At 34.6% G+C, this 23,131-nt stretch overlaps 1 protein-coding gene across 1 annotated transcript in view; it reads right to left on the bottom strand.

Moving 5' to 3' along the window:
* Positions 1 to 910: 910 nt before the first annotated feature.
* The window catches only part of PSMD14 (proteasome 26S subunit, non-ATPase 14), a 48,459-nt gene continuing 26,238 nt past the window's right edge, over positions 911 to 23,131 (bottom strand). Inside the window, exons 8-12 of the mRNA XM_054830321.1 lie at positions 10,750 to 10,857; positions 7,322 to 7,396; positions 4,900 to 5,025; positions 3,524 to 3,586; positions 911 to 1,332 (exon numbers count right to left, since the gene is read on the bottom strand). Of these exons, the coding sequence (XP_054686296.1) occupies positions 1,234 to 1,332; positions 3,524 to 3,586; positions 4,900 to 5,025; positions 7,322 to 7,396; positions 10,750 to 10,857 (471 nt within the window). The 3' untranslated portion in view covers positions 911 to 1,233. The remainder of the gene's footprint in view (positions 1,333 to 3,523; positions 3,587 to 4,899; positions 5,026 to 7,321; positions 7,397 to 10,749; positions 10,858 to 23,131) is intronic.

Below are 23,131 nucleotides of genomic sequence, written 5' to 3'. Positions count from 1 at the left end.
AAATAAGATAATTTTATGGGCTATTTCTTTACTATGCAACTAAGAAATCAAATAAATTTAAAAATTCATCTTCAACACAGAAAGATGTATCTAGTTTTAAAATATTTGTCTGCCACAATTGTTGCTGTATATTTAAAAAAAAAGCAGTAAAAAAAAATATTGCGAGTGACACAAAGAGAACACTTCTGCTCAGACAAAAGAATCAAATCAGCCTAAATACCGTTCAATATTTAAAAAACAAACAAAAAACCCCAACCAGCCCCCTGCCCAAAACCTAAAGTCACTCCCCAAACCCAGTTATTTGGCTCTGCCTGCTTAAAACCACGCAGCCGACCCACCTGCCTTCCTGCAAGTGTTTCCCTCTCTAGTCACTGGAAACAGTTTTAAATGTCATATTCCAGTTGGGACTCTTTCCATATATTTATATATATGGACATCTTGTGTACGTTCTCTTTTGCAGGAGGGAGGGTTCATATAACCTAGAACAGCCTCTATCACTTTAATGTTTATTCTCAGAACACTGCTATTTATGACACCACTTGTGAGAGTTGTGTGATTCAGTTATCAGCATAACTGAATTCATTTTCTTAAGGTCAATTGTCTTCTGTGGATATTAGGGTTTGAGTAATACTGAAAGGGAGCTGGCAGGGGAATTTTCAGCATTTTGTTTTTTGTACATCCTCAGAATTCAGCCCTACTACAATTTATTTATTTTTATTTTTTTATTTAATCTCAATGAGAGTATCTGGTAATCAATGGGAGCCAAATTTCATTAGTGGATTTTTGCTGTCCTAGCAATTAGTATCTCAGTAGTTTTACAGCGGGTAGAAATAAACCTTTACCAACACTTTTCCTACGCTGTTAATTCCTGCCATCCTTTCTCAAAAAAGGCCTTCCAGAACTTAAGATAGGTTTGTAAGTGTATTTTTATTATGTTGCAGCAATCAAAATATATATGTACTACTGATTTTCCCCCCAAATATTAAATGAAAACGTAATACAGTTTTGCCCACATTATGTTCTTGAATGCTTTGGAATCTGTAAAGACCCTGACACAAAGAAACTGAAGCAACTGCACAATTAGAGACTGAAAGGTGTTATAGTGCTGCACTTACATTGCAAATGAAGTCAGATGTCTCTGTTTAATCAAATATAGCCTCAACAGTCTCTGTTTTGTGAGTATTAGAAACAATAAACAAATATACACAGAAAGCATCACAAACAGTAAATCGGTTATTTAAATACAACTGTATCCAACATAGCAGCTAAACACTGGACAATGTTTGAGGTCATCAGCACATCCACATGCTCTTCTAAATGACGTTTGGGGTCCTGAAATACAAAGGATGCCATGAAAAAAATGACTGAAACACATCTCTGAAGGATTTCATTTACTTCAAGTCTATTTTAGATGATCACAACTTAAGGAACACAGGCCAGTAACACTCCTAAATTTTCCATTCTAACAAGATGTAGCAAATGATTGAATTTCCATCAATAAGATTTTATTAGTCCGTACTATCACTCAGATAAGTTGACGATAGGTTTAGGAAGTAAATTTCTATCCAGCATCTGAAGAGTAACCATGACAGCTGTGAGTTTTAAGGACAACACACAATATGTGGAATTTACTATGCATCTCACTAAGGCCAATATTTTAATCTTAGTTCTGGTACATTGCAATTTGTTTTCAGATCTTTGTCCAAATGTGTGTTCTAATCCTGTAAAGACTCAAGCATGATCTAACAGTCTTTGAATAGTTGTGTTGACTGCAAGAAAATTAGCATATTTATACCCATAAAAAAAAAAAGCACAATGGTATGTTCAAATGTTCTGAAAAATTCAATGTTAAGCCTGAGTAGTGTTCTGAAAATACACATCCACACACACTATTACTCAATTGATGTGGGCATTTGTGGGCATCTGCATAGAACAATAAGATTATTTCTGGTTGAAACACACACTCATGCACTTCTTCAGTTTCAGAATTGAGATTAAGCAATTAATGTCCAAATACTGAAAAATTATCAGGCACATTTAAAAAATATCTCTAAACTTTACTGTAGTATTACTGCAGCATTCTGGTGCGTAAATAAATTAAAATACGGAAGACAATCGTGTGGGAATTTTAACTTTTAAAAAAACTATTGTCAAAATTCTAATGAACCTAAGTTTACATAAAAGTGTACTAGAAAATCTGTGTAAGCCATCCTTCTTAAATAACTCATTTTCAAAGATCATATAGCTCTCCAATATTATCTCTGCTCCTAGCAAATTATGCAACCTAATAAAATCCCTATTGTGAGCAGTTGTTTGTTTCCAAAGCTTTTTATATAAGTCGCATAAAAAACCCACACGGAAATTACTTAACTGAACCATTTTGTAATTTAAAGAAAACTTAATAATTCTATCAGGAAAAAAATATTTTCTTTTTAAATAGCTGTATCAAAATAGATTTTTTTTCCACATATGTGTAATGATTTAAACAACTAGTGAAGCTCAAGTTCTGTTTGAGATGGCATCATAACCCTTAAAATACAACCCTTTTTACATGTTTTATTTCATGTATATATTTATGTATGTGTAGGTGTGCATAAACTCCATTGTTCTGAATGCTACAGAAATACACAAGTGACTGAACAATAGTGCAGATGTGTTATGACATTGCTACTAGAAGCTGACACGTAAGAGCAGTCCAGAATCCTTTCAATTCTTCTACTGCTACTAGCAATACAATAAATACTGGTTCTTTAAGGACACACTGGATATTTTTAAAGCTATATCTTGTTTCCATTGCCCTTCTTGAATTTGAACACAACCTCTTACAAACTTGTTTTGCTGTTCTCTCCCTCATCAAAGCACATTTCCTCAACCTTTATACTGAAATCAAATGTAGAAATAGTTTTCTGTCGAGTCTTCTATAAAGAGATTATATCCTGATATTGCAGAAGGACAGAATGAATTATGTGGGTGTTTTCAGTTTCAGCTATGGGCCTGAACTGTTTTCCTTCAACAGCAACGCAAAACAACGCAGCTGACTTGCACACGTGTGTATTGGAGCTAAGCACAGACAGCGTGTTCGTGAACTGAGGATAGGGGTGAGCTGGCTTTTTAGCCATGATAACGTATAAACAACACTCCCAACTTTTTTCAATTATTTCTATGTTTTTAAGTCTTCACAGTTTTGGCCTCTCTGACTCAGACTTGGATATCTTTATGCCTCTTCTTGAAAAGAAGTTAAAAAAAAAAAGAAAAAACGCACAAAACTACCAGATCTCAACACTGCTCCTCAGCATGTAATACAAATGCATGTAGAACACGACTTGCAGATATTCTGCTGATTACCTATAGTCAAAAGCCTTGCTCCTTACACAACAATCTTCAACAAAAATAAATTCATTTTTTGGAGTGTTGAGAATATCTTGCACGTAGAACTAAAATCACCTACGCACATGTAAAAAACTTAATATTTAGAATGAACGAAGCATATCATTCCACCTCACTCTAATTCATCACACCTCACCTGCTTGCCAACATTTTTTATTGCCAGCTGTTCAGGTGTCATCTTATCTTCTTCTTCAACAGCCTGTGAAAGAAACACAGAAAAGGTCAGTGTTTCAGATTTCATTTACTTTTTCCCCAAGCCACAAGACTCTCAAAATATAATTCTCTTTCTCAAAAAAAAAAAAAAAAAGAAAAAAAAGAAAAAATCAAACAGCAACACATTTCAGAAAGTCAAAAGGAAAGGTACTTCAGCTTTTCAGCAGACGTGGTTTTAATTACTAAGTGTTAGTGCAAAAGATCAAGGCAAATACTCATGAATGGTTTTATTGTCAGATAGTCACAAATCTGTTTTTAAGCAAAAATCTTAAATGAGCAGTATCAATAGTTAAAGATAACTAAAGAGAGTTAAACTAGTAAAGCAGAACCAAAAATAATATTACCTACATTGTTTCAACAACTGGAGGTTTGATCTCAGTAGATTTTTTTATACTGTTTAAAGTCACTTATTTTAACACGTTTTTATAATGCTCTGTTGCCTTCAAACACAGTGTCTTTATGAAGTAAATCCACTAACTTAACTAGTGAATGTAATGTTGAATTTTGTTTTTAAGGACTTCTAAGAAGTCAAAAAAATAGCACTCATCAAAAAATGACTGATATGCTTACTACCCAGAGTGGTTGTTGAGATCCAGTATTTATAAAAAATATTTCTAAGTCTAAGCGCCAGTATTAAAACAGTACGAATAACTGTGATTCCTCTTTCTTACAACACCAATAATAAATTCTTTATTTAGATAAAGAATGTTGAATGGGGCTCTAGAATGTGTTCTAAATACTTACTATCTATCTACTGGAATGATACAGATAAATAACCTTTATTCTGCTATACTGGTCAAGCAGTCCTTGAAGGGATGAAGAATACAATCAGCTGCTAATTTTGATCTAAAGGAATCTTATATTCTCTTCACTAAGTAAAAATACAAAATTGATGCAATTACTCACATCTCAAAGCAAAGCATGTAATTAAATGCTTTGCGAGTTTAGAGCAAAAAGTCAGGTGGCAAAGCCTGAAGAGCTAATAGGCAACTTCACATAGAAATGATACATACTTGATTAATAAGAAAGACAGTCTCCACAAGGCCATAAAGCCACACTTCTGCCTCATTTAACCAAATCCCAAGAAACTCTTTGCTAAAAACAGATTATATAAATCAAATAACCACCGGAGTCCAAAAGAGTTCCTGCAACAATTATTTTGTTCTTATAATCTAGTCCTTTACAAGTCATTCTGAATAAAGCTTGTGATAATCAACTGCTTTCTTCTAAATGAAGTAATAAATTTCTTTACTTCATAAACACAGCTACAGTTATACTATCATTATGGGACATGAATACCTTGTTATAATTCTTAGCTAATTCTAACATCTCCTTCACTACTGTTTCATTGAGTTTGCAATGTTCACTGTAGTCCTGAAGTGTCAAACCTTCCATCCAACTCTTCTTATGCAAATTTAGCAACATCTGCAAAACAAAACCTCTTTAGAGCATTCATCATAAAATACATTCATAATACTATGAATATCTCTGACAGAAAAACAATTTATAATAGTAAGAATGTAATAAAAAATTATTGATCATGCAATGTTTAAATACAGGAAATACAATAATCAACTATTCTGCTACAGCAGATGATAGATTTTGTGTAAGTTTTTAAACATTAAACTTCTGGAACCCTAAATATGGAAACGAGGCATGGAAACTAGGGTCACATTGATGTTTTTCTTTTGTAATTTTTAGGTTTTGCTGTAGGTTGAGAATGCACAATTGCACTGTAGGACAGCTAACAGGTGAATATTTGAGCTGCCAAATTAGGAATGGTTGAAGCTTCTGGCCTCTGACGAAGCTGAAAGATATTTTAATGCTTAGATTAAATGTAAGAAGTAGTTATTTAGGCTTCACTGATTATCCTGAACTGTATGCAAGCAGCTACCACAGTTAAGATGAAGTGAACTTCAAAAGCAACCAAAGCATGACCTGTGTGCATTTGTCCTCCTACAAAGTAACCGGCTCTAAAAACAACATGATAAAGTGATGCAGGGTTTTGACAGTGATAAATGTGGGCACGATTAGAAATATCTGAAATGTTTTCCTGGACACTGATGTCATTCCTGAAAGAGTGAAGGAATAGCTAGAAAGGCAATTTCCTGTTTTTCACAAATAAAGCAAGCATATTTTGTGGGTCTTCTGCACGCTTAAGGATTGTAGGGAGGACCCTTTCAGCAGTTTCAGCTTGCCCTCAATTTGCGAAGATTTACTACAGACATCTTTGAGAACCCGTAAGCTCTGTAATTGCTGTCACCTGAATAAAAGTGCCTGTTTCATCCTATGTACAGCTTCCAAAGAAACCTGGGTTTGGAACGTATGAACTGAGTTGAAAGTTTGTTTCACAATTTGTATTAGCAAGATCTTAGTTACTGACAGAAGGAGTTGTAGGCAAACTGCATATGGACAGTTTAGCTAGGCTATCTGGGTTTTAAAATTATGGTTTGGTGTGATGGGCTCCTCATCTAAGACATGAAGCATGTACTCTTCTTACTACAGATGGAGATAACAGATCACCACCACCGCATGAGGGGGGGTTGAGATACGTATGAACCTGCTTTATGAAAGATCCGTGGAGATAGCTGCTGCCTCACCAATTAAAGTTTCCCTAACTTGGTCAAGACTATTCTCCTACTTACAAAGGTAGTAGCTTACATATGTAAAGCCATTAAAGAAAATACACGCTTGGAACTTCAGAAAAGACTGGATCAGCCACACTGTTATATTTGAATGGAAACAATAACCCTTGGAAGCTTCACAGACATCTCTGGGAGCTGGCTTTGTTGAGTCAGTTGCTCTTCTCAGCAACAGTGAAGTCTTGAAAGACTGCTAATGTCCTAAAAACGGTTATGCAGTTCATAAATTCTTTTCAACTCCCTGATTTGCATGGATACTCTTCCATTATTCAAAATTGCGGGCTTTTTTATTACTTCTAGCTCTCTAAAAGTCAAAATTAAGTGAAAAAACTATTCTGACCGTTTCATCATAAACTCCAACTCTGAGATCAATTTATAACCCTAACAAGGCCATGAATGTACATAGGCATAACTGAGGACAGAATCTGGCTTTTCGAGAATTAAATTCTGTAGATGATAAAGCTTTTTTCTTTTTGTCTGTTTGTTTTCCTGGCTGAAACTGTCAGGCTAGATTTTACTTGTAACTAAGGAAGTTTGATAAGAAAGTAACTGACAATATTTGTTCTGTAAATGCAGGACATCACTGCTTCCTGATATTCAGTGAAGTCTTGTGGAGCTCCATTCGTAACAACTGGAAGCACCTTCTGTCAAAGTGATTATAGCCAATAAAAACCTGAGATCGCTTGGTTATAAAATTCCATTTTAGAAAATATGGTCTTCTAGCTCCAGGAATTCCAGCCTGTGCAAACCTAAGGCAGCTAATATGTCTTTCAGCTTCATCACTGAAAACTTGAAAATTTGCACAAACCTGTTAGGTGCAGAGTACAGCATGAGGATTTTCCATAAAACATGTGGACAAAAATGTTGTCAAACTATTTATATGAATATGAGAATGTGGTTTTGGAAGGTTTCATCATCATCACTACACATCTAAGTGCTTCCTGGAAGAGAAGCCATCTAATCCAGGAGAGTTAAAACAACCACTGAAAGTATCAGCAGTTGAAATCAGAATATTGCCACAAATCTTAAACAGTTTGCTCAGTGTTCTCTGTCCTCTGAATAAAAGCTAAACCAGTTACCTTCTGTTCTAATTCATTCTTCCTGTAGTTGATGGTGATGGAATAGTAATGTCTGTTTAGTCCATGAATTAGTGCCTGTAAAATTCAGGGAAGAGTTTGCATAAAAAATTATCCAGCATTGAAATGAAGAAATATTAGAAGGGAAGAGTTCATTTAAATACAGCCATCTTCAAACATCACTTAAATAAAAGAAAAACCACGAAATACACAGAGACTACAGGTAGGTATCAAGTAAATATATCTGTTCCTATTTCTCTTTTAGCATTTGTTAACAGTTATACTTTCCATTTCTAAACCACGGATCTTTTCACACAGTAACAACTAACATAGGAAGAAGTGGTAACTGCCTGCAAACATTTGACCGATACATATGCACAAACATATTTCTCTCAAATCCTTCCTCACTCAATAAATTTGGTTATTGCTTTTACTAAAATATAAGGCTCTTTCTGTTACAAACAAAAGAATGTTGGCTATCTATTTACTTACAACCCCTGCCAACATTCCCAAGTTCATTCTCTAAGGTACAATACAAAAAAAGAGTAGCGGAAGCACTGATTAAACACATCAGGTATCGGTTAGACTATGTGCATCAAATTAACCTTGGATATTAAAACCTAATTTTCTTTTTTAACTTTGAAGGGGGGGGGGAAGTGCCTTTCTCATTATAATCATGCCCTTTGCAAAATTGTCCTTAAACTTGTATGTCACAATCTGATTGACTGAGATTAGGTTAAGTGACACCTATACACATGTATTGGCCGTTCTGCTCGTATGCATTACATACAATTTTTTTTACATTTATGACTTAAGGGTGACTTGGATTAATATTTGGGAGTGGGAGGGTTAAAAAATTCTATGATAAATGCTCATCACAACTAAAATTGTCTATTTTTCAAATAAAATTTTACATATAAAGTACACATTTAGAAATGAGATATGATAAATCATACATAAAATATGCAGAACTAGTGGTAAATATTTGTGTTTCAATCATTCTACTTATTTAGGTTTAAATATTTTCTTTAGAGCTCTACAGAATGAATGTGTATTTGCATCTTATGCAACTTAATATTTCAGCACTCCAAAATTATCTGTATGAAAGCTGAAAATGTTCCCATATATACATTTTAAAAAGATTTCTTTTGCAAACACATATACAAAGATACAAAACTAAATGAATGGTTATATTTATGAGAACCAGCAGTTACAGGTAACCATTACTTGTGCCACTTATTATAATTAAAATTGTAAGATACAGGTTTTATCATAAAGTAATTTATGGTTGAAACTATTAGCAATAAGTAGTTTCCACCGCCATTTTCTTACCCCACTCAAAATGATTGCACATGAGGGTTTGGGGATTGTGTTTAAAATCAATTGTAGATATTCAGGGAGTTTTCTAAAGCTCCTAAAATTTGACAAACATTTTTGCCTTCCCCCCCATCCTCTCTTCTTTCTTCCCCCCTTCTGAAATCACTCCATAAAAGAGCAGACAAACGTAAAAGGTGAACAACTGTTCTGCTTCAAACCTGAACAGTAGTTGTAGTTTAGCCACTGCAACAGGTTAAATTAAAACCCAGAAAACACATTAAAGCAAAGCTTGTTCTTTGTGTGTTTTGTTTCAAATGGAAACCACCATTCCAACAAGCCTTACAAATTAGATGCACAAAGAGCACGTAAAAACGCTGTCGGTAAGGGAACACAAGAAAAACCACACAAAAAAAGGAATGAAGTCAAGCCACATACTATTCTTATTACTGAGATTTTAAGGAATGTCTGTTTCTAGCCCAGCTGAAATCAATATTAAGTTTGCTGTTGACCTCAACTAGATCAGAATTTTATTCATACCCTTGGAATAAAAGCAAAGCAACACTGCAAGTACCCTTGCAGTTTTAAGAACAGAGTATCACTTGAAACTATGATTTTTAGTTGAACAGTGACCTTTGCAACAGCTCACTGCCAACTTGCAAAAAAACAACACAACAAAAAATACCCACTCTAACAACAGAAACCCCGAACTCCCATGGCCCAAATATGCCATGCTGTAGCAAAAGCGATCTTCAGATAATGAAGTTGAACAATACTACAGGGGTTTACAAGGGAGATCATTACACACGGTCCAGAAAAGCCCAGTTAGAAAAACCCTGAAACATGCAAGCATGGGCTTGCCTATACCCAATCAAGAGTATTAGCTGCTTATTTCATACTCATTACAATTCACAGGTTTTACTGATTCAAAAATCAAAAGTAAAATACAGCACCCTCCGGAAGCAGACACTCTTTAATTGACTGATTTTTTTGGCTAGCATTTTTATAAATAGCAAAGGGTTTCAATGCATTAGTAATAAAAAACAATCAATCTTTTGAAAGATAGGGTATGGTGATCTAGTAACCCCCAAAGGACGGCGCTCTCACAGCAGAAGTTTAGCCCTCATTTCAGTTCTACTATGACTAGTGTACCGTCTTTTTCTTGGATGTTTATCTAGCAAATATTACTTTTATTGTTCAAGTAATGGATTAAAAGAGCAGGAATTAAGCTTCATGGTTGCAAACACACATGCCTTTTAGAATGCATAGTAAGGGAAAAAGGTTTTCTGGAGAGAAAAAACAAAAGAAACATTGAGGCAGAAGAATGATGCAGATAAAAGCATTAATCACTCCAGAGGATATCTGTTTCAGGACAGAAGCTATTTCTGAAAATAAAGGTTTGCTTCATTGAAGACCAACATTTTTGTCTTACTACCAAAAGTCAACTTCAGAAATCAAATTCTGAATATTTTTCACAAACACTTGCAAAGAAATATAAGACAACATACGCAAAAGAAACATTACAGTTGAAGCTGATCAAACATCTTATTCATCCATTGAACCTCCTACTCCACTATTTTTTCAGCAAATTACTGCATTACAAAAATCAGAGATTTATTACCTAAGACACAAGACAAGGTTAATTCTAGATTACATATTAAGCAAGAACCTATATAAGCATACAGTAGAAAGACAAGATTATTAATGAAGAAGGAACTTTTTTCATAATTTGCTTCAGAATAATTTATCTTTAGGAAAGCCAAGATGTTAATAAGCAGCAGTTTCTAAATTGCAGTACTGAAAACTAGTACCTATCTTGCATCAGATGATATGACATCAATTGTCATTTTTAAAAGTTTGCATTTCCATAAATCTGTAACTTAACCTTTGCGGTATATACTTACACATGCATTCACACATAGGTAGCTAATTTAGGGCTCAATTTTAAACCCTTCACATATGTAACTCCATTGATAAATCACATCAATTATAAATGCATGCAGAAAAATGCTACAGAGAGAACAATAAACAATTTGTAGCTTACTGGTTTTAGGTACCTTTCCCCAAAACTGCTGAATAAATCTTGCCATTTACATTACTATCAACACTGGGTTTACCTGGATAGACGGCTTGTTTAAGTGACCCAGATTTGAAGTTGTTTGTCTTGGTTCATGTCCCAAGACCATCATATTAGCATTGATCAATCTGAAGGCATCAATAACAACCTGTAAAAACAAGATGTCAAGTCAATTCTTTTTAGAAAATACAGCTAATAGTACCAAGCAACAGTGGACAAGACACAATCAACTCTCATCTGTTTTTGGCCTTTATCCAGAAAATCATTTAATTATAATATTAATAAAAAAGAGCCTCCTGCTGGCTATGCTATCAGCACACTACACTACCTTGTATTGTAAGGTGACACCAATTATTACCTTTTCCACGGAGCTGTAAGTTTTATATACATGATATCATCATATAACATTGAATTTTTATGTACACTTACTCTAAGCTTCAAAGGTATGCATATGTTTGTCACCTAAATCCTATCCAATCAAAATGAGTGACAGAGAGAGACTAAAACTGAAAGTGAGCACAAGCTAAGGGACCAAGTCTAAAGCCCAGTCCTGTCACATCAATTATACTACCACAATACTTGAAATGACAACAAAATTATAGCCAGCAAGGAACTTGTCCCATGTATTCCCTTCTAGTCAGATGCTTTTTGCTTCTTGTGACTACGAAAGGGTCTATAAACTGTCTGATGGATTAAAAAGTCCTTGTCAGTGTCATGCTCAGGAGTAAAAAATAGAGTAAAAGAAAACCAAGGTCATTTATGATTTAAAGGTACATGGTAGGTAGTACTCAGTGCTATTTCATTGCAAATAAAGTAAAACCATCACTGATTTTTATTCTGTCCTGTGCTGAATTTGTCTATGAAAATCTTTGGAAATAGGAGTTCATGGCCCCGTGCAATAAACTCCACACCCCATCCACCACCTCTGTGAGGTGAAACAAAACTGAGAACATACCAACAATACACACAAACCCACTCTTACTGGGTAATCGCCATTACAGATGCATAATTGCCAAGTAAGATTTCTTGGTTAGGCCCCAGTCTTTTAACTGGACCAGTGCGCATACAGCCTTGTACAGCCACAGGAATAGTACCAGGCATACTTTGCAGGCATTGTGTCTGCATACGCTTGAAGTGTTGTTCTAGTTCGTTAAACTAAATAGTTTAAATCTCATTTTAACAGCTTTTCTACAACCATTTTTATTGTCTTCCCCTCCATACTAAGGGTTGGACAACAACAGATGCATTTATCCGGCTGATTTGATATTCTGAGGAATTAGACCTCAACCAAATCTTTTATGTTGAACAAACAAGAAATCAACCACTGTCACTGAAAGTCTGCACAGAAAGCTGCATAGAGTTTCCCACCTTGTTCTAGCATTTTCCTCTCCATTTACACAAATAAATGTAAGTAAACACATATGCAATTTATTAGGAGTACAATATAAATATTGAGGTCATTCACCTGGAAATAAAATTAATTTGCAAGTATTCATAGGAATAAAAAATTATGAAAGTGTAAACTGAAAAAGCCAAGTAAGTTATCACCTGTTGTATTTACTTTTGAGACCCAACTATTTCAGCTGTATTGAGTGACTCAGTGCCACTAAGGGCTATTGCCTGGACTCTCAGCTGACTGGTCAGATCCATCTGCACATGTCATGTGCTAAACTGCATGCAGAAAATGTCCCCAAAAAAATCTTCTTTATTAAAAATGTTAGGTTGTGACCCAATTAAAGTGAGTTAACAGTGATTTTTTTTTCTGAACAATAATAAAACCAAAACACAAATCAGATTTAATACGCAGCAGAAGCATGTAATCTGATACTAATGCTACAAAAAAGTAATTACATTATAAAAACGCTTAATTCTCATTTTTTCCCTTTTTATCACTATCAGATATTCTGTATCTCAAAACACTTGCATCAAGCTTTTGTATATATTTATGTTCCATTTTAACCAGATGCTCTAATTTATGAACACCTGGAAATGCCCAACCATAACAAGCAGGCAGCATAAATTAAAAAGTCAAGCAAAGCAAAAAAATTCCACACCACAGGTTCTCCAGAGACTAGCTAGATAACAGGAAAAAAACCCAAGCAAGTAAAAATATACCCTGAGGAGGAAGAAACATGAACTTGGCAGTATACTATAATCACAAGGAGCTGCTTTATAACTTACTAACAGCCATGCTTCTAGATTTGAATTTAACCAAAGAACTTCACCAGACAATGTTGACCTTATCCAAGAACAAATGGCATTCTTCAGCATGGATTTGTTTTGGGACTCGAGTCATGTAAAATAAAAAGAAAGCCCCCCCTCCAAAAAAACACTGATTAAACTTGGTTTTGATAATAAATCCCACATTTCAGTTGGTGTTCTCAAGGTTACGGTTGGATAAATTTTACATTAAGATATGAGAACTAGATGTTAAAATATTTCTGAGTGATACTGAATATTACTCTAGCATCTTAATTGTGACCAGCAGTAATTTTTGTTATGTTTCAGGTACTACCTGCATGGGAAAGGACTGCCAGCTCTATCTGTCCTCCTGAAGGAAATACTTGCATTTCATTCCTAATTAGAACAAATATCAATCTAACAGAAAGCGGGATGAAGTATTAAAATCACAAATCAGAAATATTAAGCTTCCAAAAGGGATAAAATTCCAATTTCTACAATCTCAGAGGGGTGCAAAAAGTACGTGTGTGAATGATATTTCTCGTCTCAGCTGCACTGTGACGACCAATGGTAACTAAATACTTTAACTACACTAAGATTAAAGGAATTTGCTGCTATCACTATAGCAACCATCTTAAAGAAAATAACATGCTCAACAACCTGGAGGCTAAATTTAGACCTAATACGCAATAAAAACATAAATACAACAATAAATCCTACATATTCATTTCTATGAAATGCAATTGCTTTTTTCACAGTGAGCACAAATCAGTACCTCCTTTCGAGGATTACAGCAAAATAGACTCATTAATGTCCAGTGTACTAATGAGCAATGGGTAAAGTAGGTGTTAATTATGCCACAGTAAGATTCAAGATAAAAGCCCCGGTGAGCACTTGGAGGTGTGCGCAAGCTGAAGTCTCTTCTCTACGTTTGTGTATTTTGAAGTACAGCATGATGCAATCAGATGACAGCAACATGGTCACACCGTATTGTATGATGGAAACTTTAGACACAGTATTTTGAACAAAGAACCTCTAAGGATTAATTAAAAGCAGCACAAACCCCCACTCAGTTACTTAGATTTTTGTTGTAAGAAGTCAGTATTTCTCGTGCAAAATATTAAGCTTTCATTGTACTTAAATTACCTACTGCAATATGCACTGCTTTAGTAAAAACTACAATTTCCAAGTTTCATGATAAATTCCCTTTCTGTAAAGACATAAAAAGTTAAACAAAAGTCTATGCCATTGGGATCTTTTCCAGAAATATCAAGGTAGATTTATTTTTTTTAATGCATTTCCACAGTGCAACTCTTTCAGCACTCTGACCATTTAATTTTTTCCTAGTACAAGTGTCTTCAGACTTTTCAGAGGTCATTTCAACAGCAGACAGCTTATAACAAAACCATTAGCAGTTTGGCTAGCTTAAGGAAACCTCTTACTTTCCTTTTTTGTTTATTATCACTGCATGAATCTGCAGCATATGAGAGTTTATAATTTCTCAGGCTTGTTAAATTCATGTTAAAGGTCTGTTTTCTTGTTGAATAAATTTTGTTCATATAATGCTGCCTATTTCATATACTGAGTCTTTAATAGCACCTTTGGTCTATGCGCAACTCACAGATCAAAACAGAGGACTAAAATAGGGGTTGATGATGCTATTTACATGTGTGATTCCTGCTGTCTTCTTGTTAGTAGCTTTAATATAATAGAAGACCTTGTCTGTTTTGTAATTAACACATCTTTACTGGAGAGATATTTGGAAGTGATTGCTGTGAATATACTGGTTAGTAAAATAAACACAATCACACACCACTTTCTGTTATCAGACAAATTTGTGAATTGTACACATTATACTCCAGATCAACAAACTGTGATATAACAGCCAAGTAGAAGACACATTTATATAACCCTTTATTTTTCTGAAAATATGTATTCAATCTGACCTTGCAAATATAATTAGCTTGTGGGATGTGTGGATTTCAGTACCATGGATGCTTTACTAATTGCAGCTCTTGGAAATAGATACTAAATATTTGGAAGCTGCCAATACAAAATAAAAACTGCATCTTTTTGTACATCTGTCTTAGCTTCAAAAAGCATAATAATCTAAAAAACAATAACTATATGGCATTTTTTAAGCATTTCCCTGGGGTCAACAACCCACAGTCGAGCCTGCATAACATATTTTTAGAAACAAAATTTACAATTATCTTCAGTGTACTTAATAAATTTGAGGATAGCTATAATTAATATGATTCATAGTTATTCACAATCTAGGACAAGCGCTGGACTCCTCAATTGCTAACTAGATAAAAATCTGGCCTTTTCTATTCGGCACATAGTTATTAGAAATAATGGCTTGAATAAAATTTAGGATGCTTAGTGGCCAGACTTATTTTAGCTGCTTCTGAGGGTGTGAATGCCATTTATATATATTACGACTTTTTCTAAAACAATCTTCATAACTTCATGGAGTATGTAAAAATAAATAAGAGAATTTCACTTTACACACTTGATTCTATTAAATGCCTCCAATATCAAATCTACAAACAATACTGAGACAGCCCTGTTTTGCAAAACAATATTTTACTGTTAAACTTTAGTTAGAAATAAGTCAGCCTTTTTTTGTTTAAATAAAATAAATAAATCTAACATCAATATTTTTTCCAGTGAAGAATCTACGACATATGGTGACTATCTTTAAAAATGTATTGTGTCCTTGGAATTCAAATAGTGATGTATTGTTTATGCCATATGTTTATGAACAAACATACCAGTCAGTGCTTAAAGACAACTCTGCAAAGGATATAATATGGTTATGCCAGGTGTGGAAAAAGAAGTAATGTCCCATCTAAACTCTCTTTTATCACCTGCAACTGACCTGTTATCAACTGCTTAGTTTGTTTCTAGATTCTTTAAAAATGAAGTGGAACATGTGACCTGAGAAGTGCAGCTCAGGTTTATGACCATTTCGTTATTTATGCTGCCATGCACTGTTAGACAACTACAACTGAAGAACATCTTCTGTCCCCTGTAAGCCCACAACATAAAAAATTCAAAGAAATCTTACTTTTTATGCCATTTCCAATGAAAAGCACTAAGAACTGAAACTGACTCATGCCAAATGCATATCACTGAATTGCTGTGATTGTGAGTCTGAAGTTTGCAACATGGAAATTATTTATAAAATGTCAATTTTAGCTCTGGAAAATATATTCCTAGGAGTATGTACATTTTCCTTCTCTATCCTTAGAGAATTGCTTACTTGTGGTCAAACCCGCAGTACAACTTGAATATCCATACTGGGAGGGGAGAGAACTACAGTATAATACATTTATCTTGACAAGTGAGGGCATGCATCCGTAACTCCCAAATAGCAAAGCCACAAGTTTTAAAGCTATATGCCTTAATGAAGATAAATGGACTATTCTATATCCACCATGGCAAAAGGAAATTAAACATTTAATACTTTTCAGCAAAAAGTCTTCTTGGAACTTTTTTTGTTTTAAGGAAGGGCATGAACTGAAGTAACCTATGTAAATGGTTTAGTAGGTAAATATACATCACTTAAATCACAGCAAGTCCAAAGCACGTTGCATAACAATTTTAGAACACCAGCATTGATATTAACAGGTTTGGCATCCCATTAAAAAAAATTAGGAATTAAAATATGCAAAATATGTCATTCTGAATATGTGCAACTACTGTAAAAAAATTTCGGTTTTCAAACAAAACAGTAACAAAACAGCAGTACACCGGCAGTAATAAAACAGTACGATATTTTGTAGTTTACGCCTAGGTTCAGAAAAACACATTCTGAACTGAAAACAGAGTGGCCTATGCTGCAGTGCAGATGCAATTCATCTCTTACAAATGTGCTTCTTCAGGAAAAAGAGCATCAATCTTTATTGAATCAACAGTAATCGAACCCAGCACAAATGTATCTACTTCCTTACTCTCCAAATCAGGCTCCTATCGAAATTCAGTTCTTGCCTAGATCAAATTAGGATGTTTCCATCTCTGATATGCAGGTTACTGCACCAAATGCTCTGTTCAGTCAACGTACTGAACCACAGTACTGTATGAGTTTCTAAATGTACTAGACGTTGTACAAAATGTACAGAAATGTACCCTTGAAATTTCAGAATTACACACTGTAAAGTTATCTTCTCTATTTTAGAATTTTTCCCCTTACAATTGAGAACTGTTAGCAAGTCCAGTTCTAATAATGAAAGTCGTTCCAGGTATAAAAGATTCTGACACAAAATTGTAGGTATCACATTTGAAAATATTTTTTCTTGCAAAATATTATCCTCTAATAATTCACAATAAACAGACATGCCTCCAAAGCAGTAGTGACAATACAGCCAATTTACTGTTTTGTTTAGTTGTTTTTATTTAATACTTTCAAGCTGTACCTAATGATTGTTAAATTCACTTTTGTCTAGGGAAGATTTATTAAGGTAAAGGTTATAAAGACAAATGCACGAAGTGGGGAGGGGGAGTTGGGTGTATAAAAAAAACATCTTGTTAGGTGGCTCCAATCTACTTAAAGTTCTCACAAACTTAATTCTTAGTGGACTATTTTAAATTTCAAATTTCAGGCATTATACTAGTCTCTCCACACATCTTAATTTAAGGATTGCTTTTTTTTCTGCCTTCTTAAAAAACAGTCACCATCTCCTCCAATCCTGTGGTTAATTCAACCAAAGGGAAAGGACAGGTTCAAAGGCAAAATAATAGCACTCTTTTATCAAAGAGTGGAGGACTGATAACATGCAATCTTTCAGAAAACTAGTGTAGGACTTACGTTCAGCTGGAGAAAATTCTTGAGGCTAGATGGTAATTCCAACATTCAGAAGAGTATCTGTCTGCATTTGGTTTCACTCTTTTAGACTATCAAGTAATTACCAAGTCATAAACCCATTCAAAATACCTATTTGTCGTGATAAGTTTGGAGGATTTGCAACACAAACTGTCTCAGAAAAGGAGTTCACCTGCCTTTCCCCACATATGTCACCAAGTTGAGATAGTGCAGTGTATGGAAAATTTAATCTAAACTGGAACGTAAAAGTAGCAGAAGAGATCAAAACTATTTGCAAATTGCTATTCTTATGGTCAGCACTCAACAAAGTAAACATCTATTACCCTGAAGAGTTAAAAACTGAAATCAGGTATTAACAAAACCATATTGCTCTCATACATGACTAATTACACACAGGTTGTCACCTAGATTTAGAAGTACCAATGGGAAAAAAAAAAAAAGAGGAAGAAGAGTATTTTATGGAAGAGGTTGCCAGAACAGGTCATCCAACAAATGAAAAATAAACCTCTGTTTAACCACATGATCTGTTGGTTTCATGGTGGAATTTTATCCTGTGCCTACAAAAATTTTGTTCATTTTGAAAAATGGACAAAATCTCATTAGCCCAGTAAGAATTAAAACCATGCTGGAATACTACAAAATTTCAAAGTACAGTATTTGAGCTACCACACTTTTACAAAAGGCCTAGAATGTTTTATAATCCTAAATGGAAATTTGAATATTTAAAGATCTTATTTTTCTTTGTTAACAGCTCAAAAGGACTTTGCGACCTTCACCTTGCTCAAGATGACCCTGACTTTGGACAACAACAACTGTGCTATGGACCTTCAGCAGCAACTCAGCTAAGCTCCCTTCTCAGCTGTTCATTTGTACAAGGAAGATAAACCCAGCATCTTTCTTCAGATAATAGCTATTTTAGGACTTTTTTTTTTTTTTAAAACATACACTATAATTGTCCCTCTTTGGGACTTCTAGGAGCGTGATAAGAAATTTTTTTGCACTCTTTAAAAAAGATAAAGTTCATCACATTTGTTACTCCTTTTAGAATAACATTCTAAAGATCTCAGAAATTCAGCAAAAGAAAGCAATTTATGACTTCCACTGAAAAGAAACTGCTTGACCAAAATGGTTTTAGACTATAGCCCATATTCTGGCTACGCTTTGAAGTATCAAACCTTCCAATTCCAGAAGAAGTTACTCAGACCACAGAACGACGTTCTTCAATGATATATGTAGCATGAGACAGTAGTAATAAACTGAAATGGGGAGCTGTTCTCTGTACACAAGGGAAAAAAAATAACTGCCAGAATAATAAAAGTATTTGAACAGGTATTCCCATGAGGCTGTTGCATCTCAAGACTCAAGTGGACAAAACCTTAAGCGAGCTGGTCTGAACTCAACGTTGACACTGTGTTTTGTGCAAAGTTGGACTAGATGATCTCCTGAGATCATTTACAACTGGAAATTTTTTTTTTTTTTATTTAGCTGGCTACCCAAATGTACGTTTGTTGGGTGTTTTTTTTTCTCCTTGTACCCTCTGAATGAGATTAAGATAAGGATAAAATACCATAGCGAAATCCTCTTTCATGAAAGTAGCAGGATATGGTATAAGCACAAGATTAAGATACACAGCATATCTGTCAGGAGGTGATTAACAGGCAAAGTAGAACTTATAAAAAGTTATTGCAAAGACAAGTCTTTTCCTCGGCAAACAATTAAGAAAAAGATTTTTGCCATAAACCAACAGATCTTCCTACAAATAATTCTGGCAGAGCATTGCTAGGAAAAATTACAGTATAACTGACATGAAATTTTGCTGTACGAATGAGAGATTTTGCTACATATCCTACTAATACACCACAAACACCAACAAACTTCTTAGATGTACAAAATGGACTTCTGACAATTTTGGATATTTTACCAATCCTTATGCCAACAATTATTAATCAAGAGAAACCAATGAACTGTCTCGGAAAAACAATCCATTTTAAATAGTGACTTTTTTATAATAAAAAAGAAAACACCACTTTTTTCTTAATTTAACATACATGACCAACACAATAAGATAATGCTTGCAGAACTGAACACACTATGTTACAGTGGGTTTAGTGTAGTTATATTTTCCCTAAGAGGTGAAGAACAGCTGCTAAGTTAAGGTCCAAAAAAAAAATTTATTTTTAACATTTGGCAAAGGTATATAGTTCTCTGTACAGACGTTTCAAAATGTATGTTGGAAATAAATATGAAATGTCAATATTTAGCTTTATTCCAGATCTTTAATGAAATTGCTGCTGCTGTAGAATATTCTAAATATGTATTACAACTTCCATTGCACAGACTGGAAAACTGGAGGGGGTAAAAGAAAGGTTTATTAGTGAGTACAAGATGAAGCAACAGCTAGCCAGGTTGCCCCACTGGCCGTATTTCAGCATGATTACTTTGACTTCATTCTCAGTAATCAATTACAAAAAAAAAAAAAGCCAAAACATAAACCTTTTTCTCTCTGGGTTCTGCTAACATTGACCTTCTGTTAAAATTCACTGATCTGCTGTGAGTTTATTTTACAGACAGCTAGAACACTGTTAGCCTAAAAAATCACAATATATGGTACACAGTCATGAAACGGCATACTGCGCGTTCAGGAATATGTAGGTAAAGTAGTAAGAAGTAATAAGATCAGTATTTAGAATTACTTGTCCTTCTCCCAGGGTCCCCAGGGTAGTGGTCACAGCACCAAGCTTGACTGAGTTCAAGAAGCATCTGGATGACTGTCTCGGTCATATGCTCTGATTTGGCTAGTCCTGTGTGGAGCCAGGAGTTGGACTCGATGATCCTTATGGGTCCCTTCCAACTCAGGATATTCTATGATTCTTGTGTCCTACTATATTTATGTGATAATACCCCAGCCCTAAAATGGTCATTAAAGCAGCGGGCATTTAATCTACAGAGGTTTATTTTTATATAAGGATTTTTTATGGCTTTTATTTTTTGCTCACTGGCTTTAAGACGACATAAAATTACTTCATTTTTTCAACTGATAAGAATTATATGTATTCTTATCTTAACATTGCAATCATATAACCCTGTCCTACTAGGTGTTTGGAACACATGTATCCAGACGAGGACAGCTAACAAAGAACTTAACAAGTTTTCACTTTCTACCAGTGACAGGGCAAACTGCTTTTTAATGCTTTAGCTAGTCAAGGTGAACCTGAGGCTCCTCATCAGAATTCATTTCAACTTCCTGACACATGAAAATAACCTCTGCCCCGGTTATTCTTCACTAGCACAACCATGACTGCTTCGCTGACTATAAGCCGTAGCAATTTATATGGGCATGGACCTGCCCTGAGGTGGGTTTAAAATTAGCTGATGTGTTTGGAATTTGCTTTTAAATATATCTCAGTCAAAACACACCATATTAAAATCTTCTATGCCACATGATCACTTTAATTTTTTGCCACAGTTATGCTACTAAAAGGTATAACGAGTAATGATCTCGGATTCACAGAGCTACATACACGAGCAAAAGCCCAAAAATAGTGGCTATTACACCAGTAACATGACCTCTGCAAGCAGTTGTTCTTTTGCTGTACTGAGGAAAAAAGTAGGTACTTCCCTGAAATAGGCTTAGCTCGAGTGGTCTAACATACAAAGAGGCACTGGACACCATACTAAGGCAGCCATGCACGTGAAGCAGTTAAACCTGACTTAAGAAATCCCCTTGAGCTCTAATATATCTGTTCTTCTCTCAGTTCGTTTAAAATCGAAATACATTTTAATATAAGTGATCTCGCCAACCAGGATCATACACAGTCTGTAGCCCAATCCTGCCCCCCAACATCAAGAAATTAATTAGAAGTGGCACTCATAATTTGGGGGATTCTTTCTATTTCTAAGCTTTTAAGGATGCACTTGCCAGAAACATGACAGATGTAAACTTTTTTTTAAATGTGAAACCTGAGAATGTAATTTAATCTGACTGTAGCAGCTAGACATGTATGAAACAAACATTACAAGACTTCCAGTGATCTCAAGTACTGGCAACAATGCCACAAGAGCGGTACTTGAGAAATGTTGAGATGGACAAAAATTCCTGAAATGTTTAGATGGACAAAAATTTATTCACATTCAAAATAAATATGCCGAAGATTATTTTCTTGAAGAGAACAAAGACCCTCAAAGATGACATCTGAGTCAAATAACAGTGGCAAAAAAATATTAAAAAAAAAAAAGGCACTTAGTGAGCAAGTGTGGTGTAACAGTAGTGTGACTTACTGGGAGGCTTTTCTCTTTAATGGATTTAATAGCTAGTGAGGTCTAAATTAATCACTAGCATAGTCCCAAAAATTATATTTTGACAAAATAAAAAGAATCCTGTTTTAATATTTCTATTGGAGTGGGAAAATAAGAAAAAGGAAAAGGAAAAAGTTCTAGAAAAAGTAACTCAGGGTTATTTAAATATTCTACTGCATCTTTTATTTTTCCACAAAAACTACATCAATTTTCTTCTACTCTTTATGCAATTCAAAAGGGAGCAAAATTGATTCAGATGTCTAATAATTTCCAGACAACCAGAAGCTATTAATTTTTCAATTGCCTGTTATATAAATAAATTTGCTATGAAAATCAGATTTAAAAAGACCCAACTGAAAAAACAACTATAGCTTCAGAATATTCTATTATGAAATTAAGGGAACCCTTAGTGGAATTGTTTGGTAGCTTTAATATGATCTGTCTCACAGGAAACATAATACGACAGCTTTACAGAAGAGGAACACTTACTTTTTAAATATTTATAAATTTACATTAATATCATCATATATATACCATGACGCATTTCAATAATTATTCTACAATACAATGGGAGTGCATGCTCAAACAAAACACCTCAGCAGTATTTTAAAGCAGTAAACCACCTAGCCAATTTCTGTACGTTCTGTAGTTTTTCTAATCCACTCTCCCTGTGGTTGAGCAAAATCGAATTGCCTCTCACATTTGCAGACAGCTCTGTGAAGGTGATAATAGAGCTGCTCCCTGCTGTCATGAGGCAGGAAATAGGAAAATGGCATATGGGGCTAGAAAGAAATAAAAAGAGAACTAAACAAGAACAAAAGAGATTTCAACAAAGGACAACTATAACCCAATATGCTTTGCAAGTTAATCTCTTTTCATAATCATTTAACATACTTAATCATTTATCTGCACACTTCTCAAAAACTCAAATGCTTGACACTAAGTCTTTTGCAAAGTTTTATTGCCCAAAACATTTGGAATAGAAATGATACCAGAAGCCATCTTATGCAATGCCTATAAATCAATGCCTTCTTGGTTAGTGCCCACGTTAAGGGGCTGAACCTATTCCAATCTGTTAGTAATTGATCTTAGATTTTGTGACTAAAATGTAGTATCT

The sequence above is a fragment of the Grus americana genome, chromosome 6 (genome assembly GCF_028858705.1).
Source record: "Grus americana isolate bGruAme1 chromosome 6, bGruAme1.mat, whole genome shotgun sequence".
NCBI lineage: Eukaryota > Metazoa > Chordata > Aves > Gruiformes > Gruidae > Grus > Grus americana.
The sequence above is the reverse complement of the archived record's forward strand: the minus strand, read 5'-3'. Positions and strand labels throughout refer to the sequence as shown.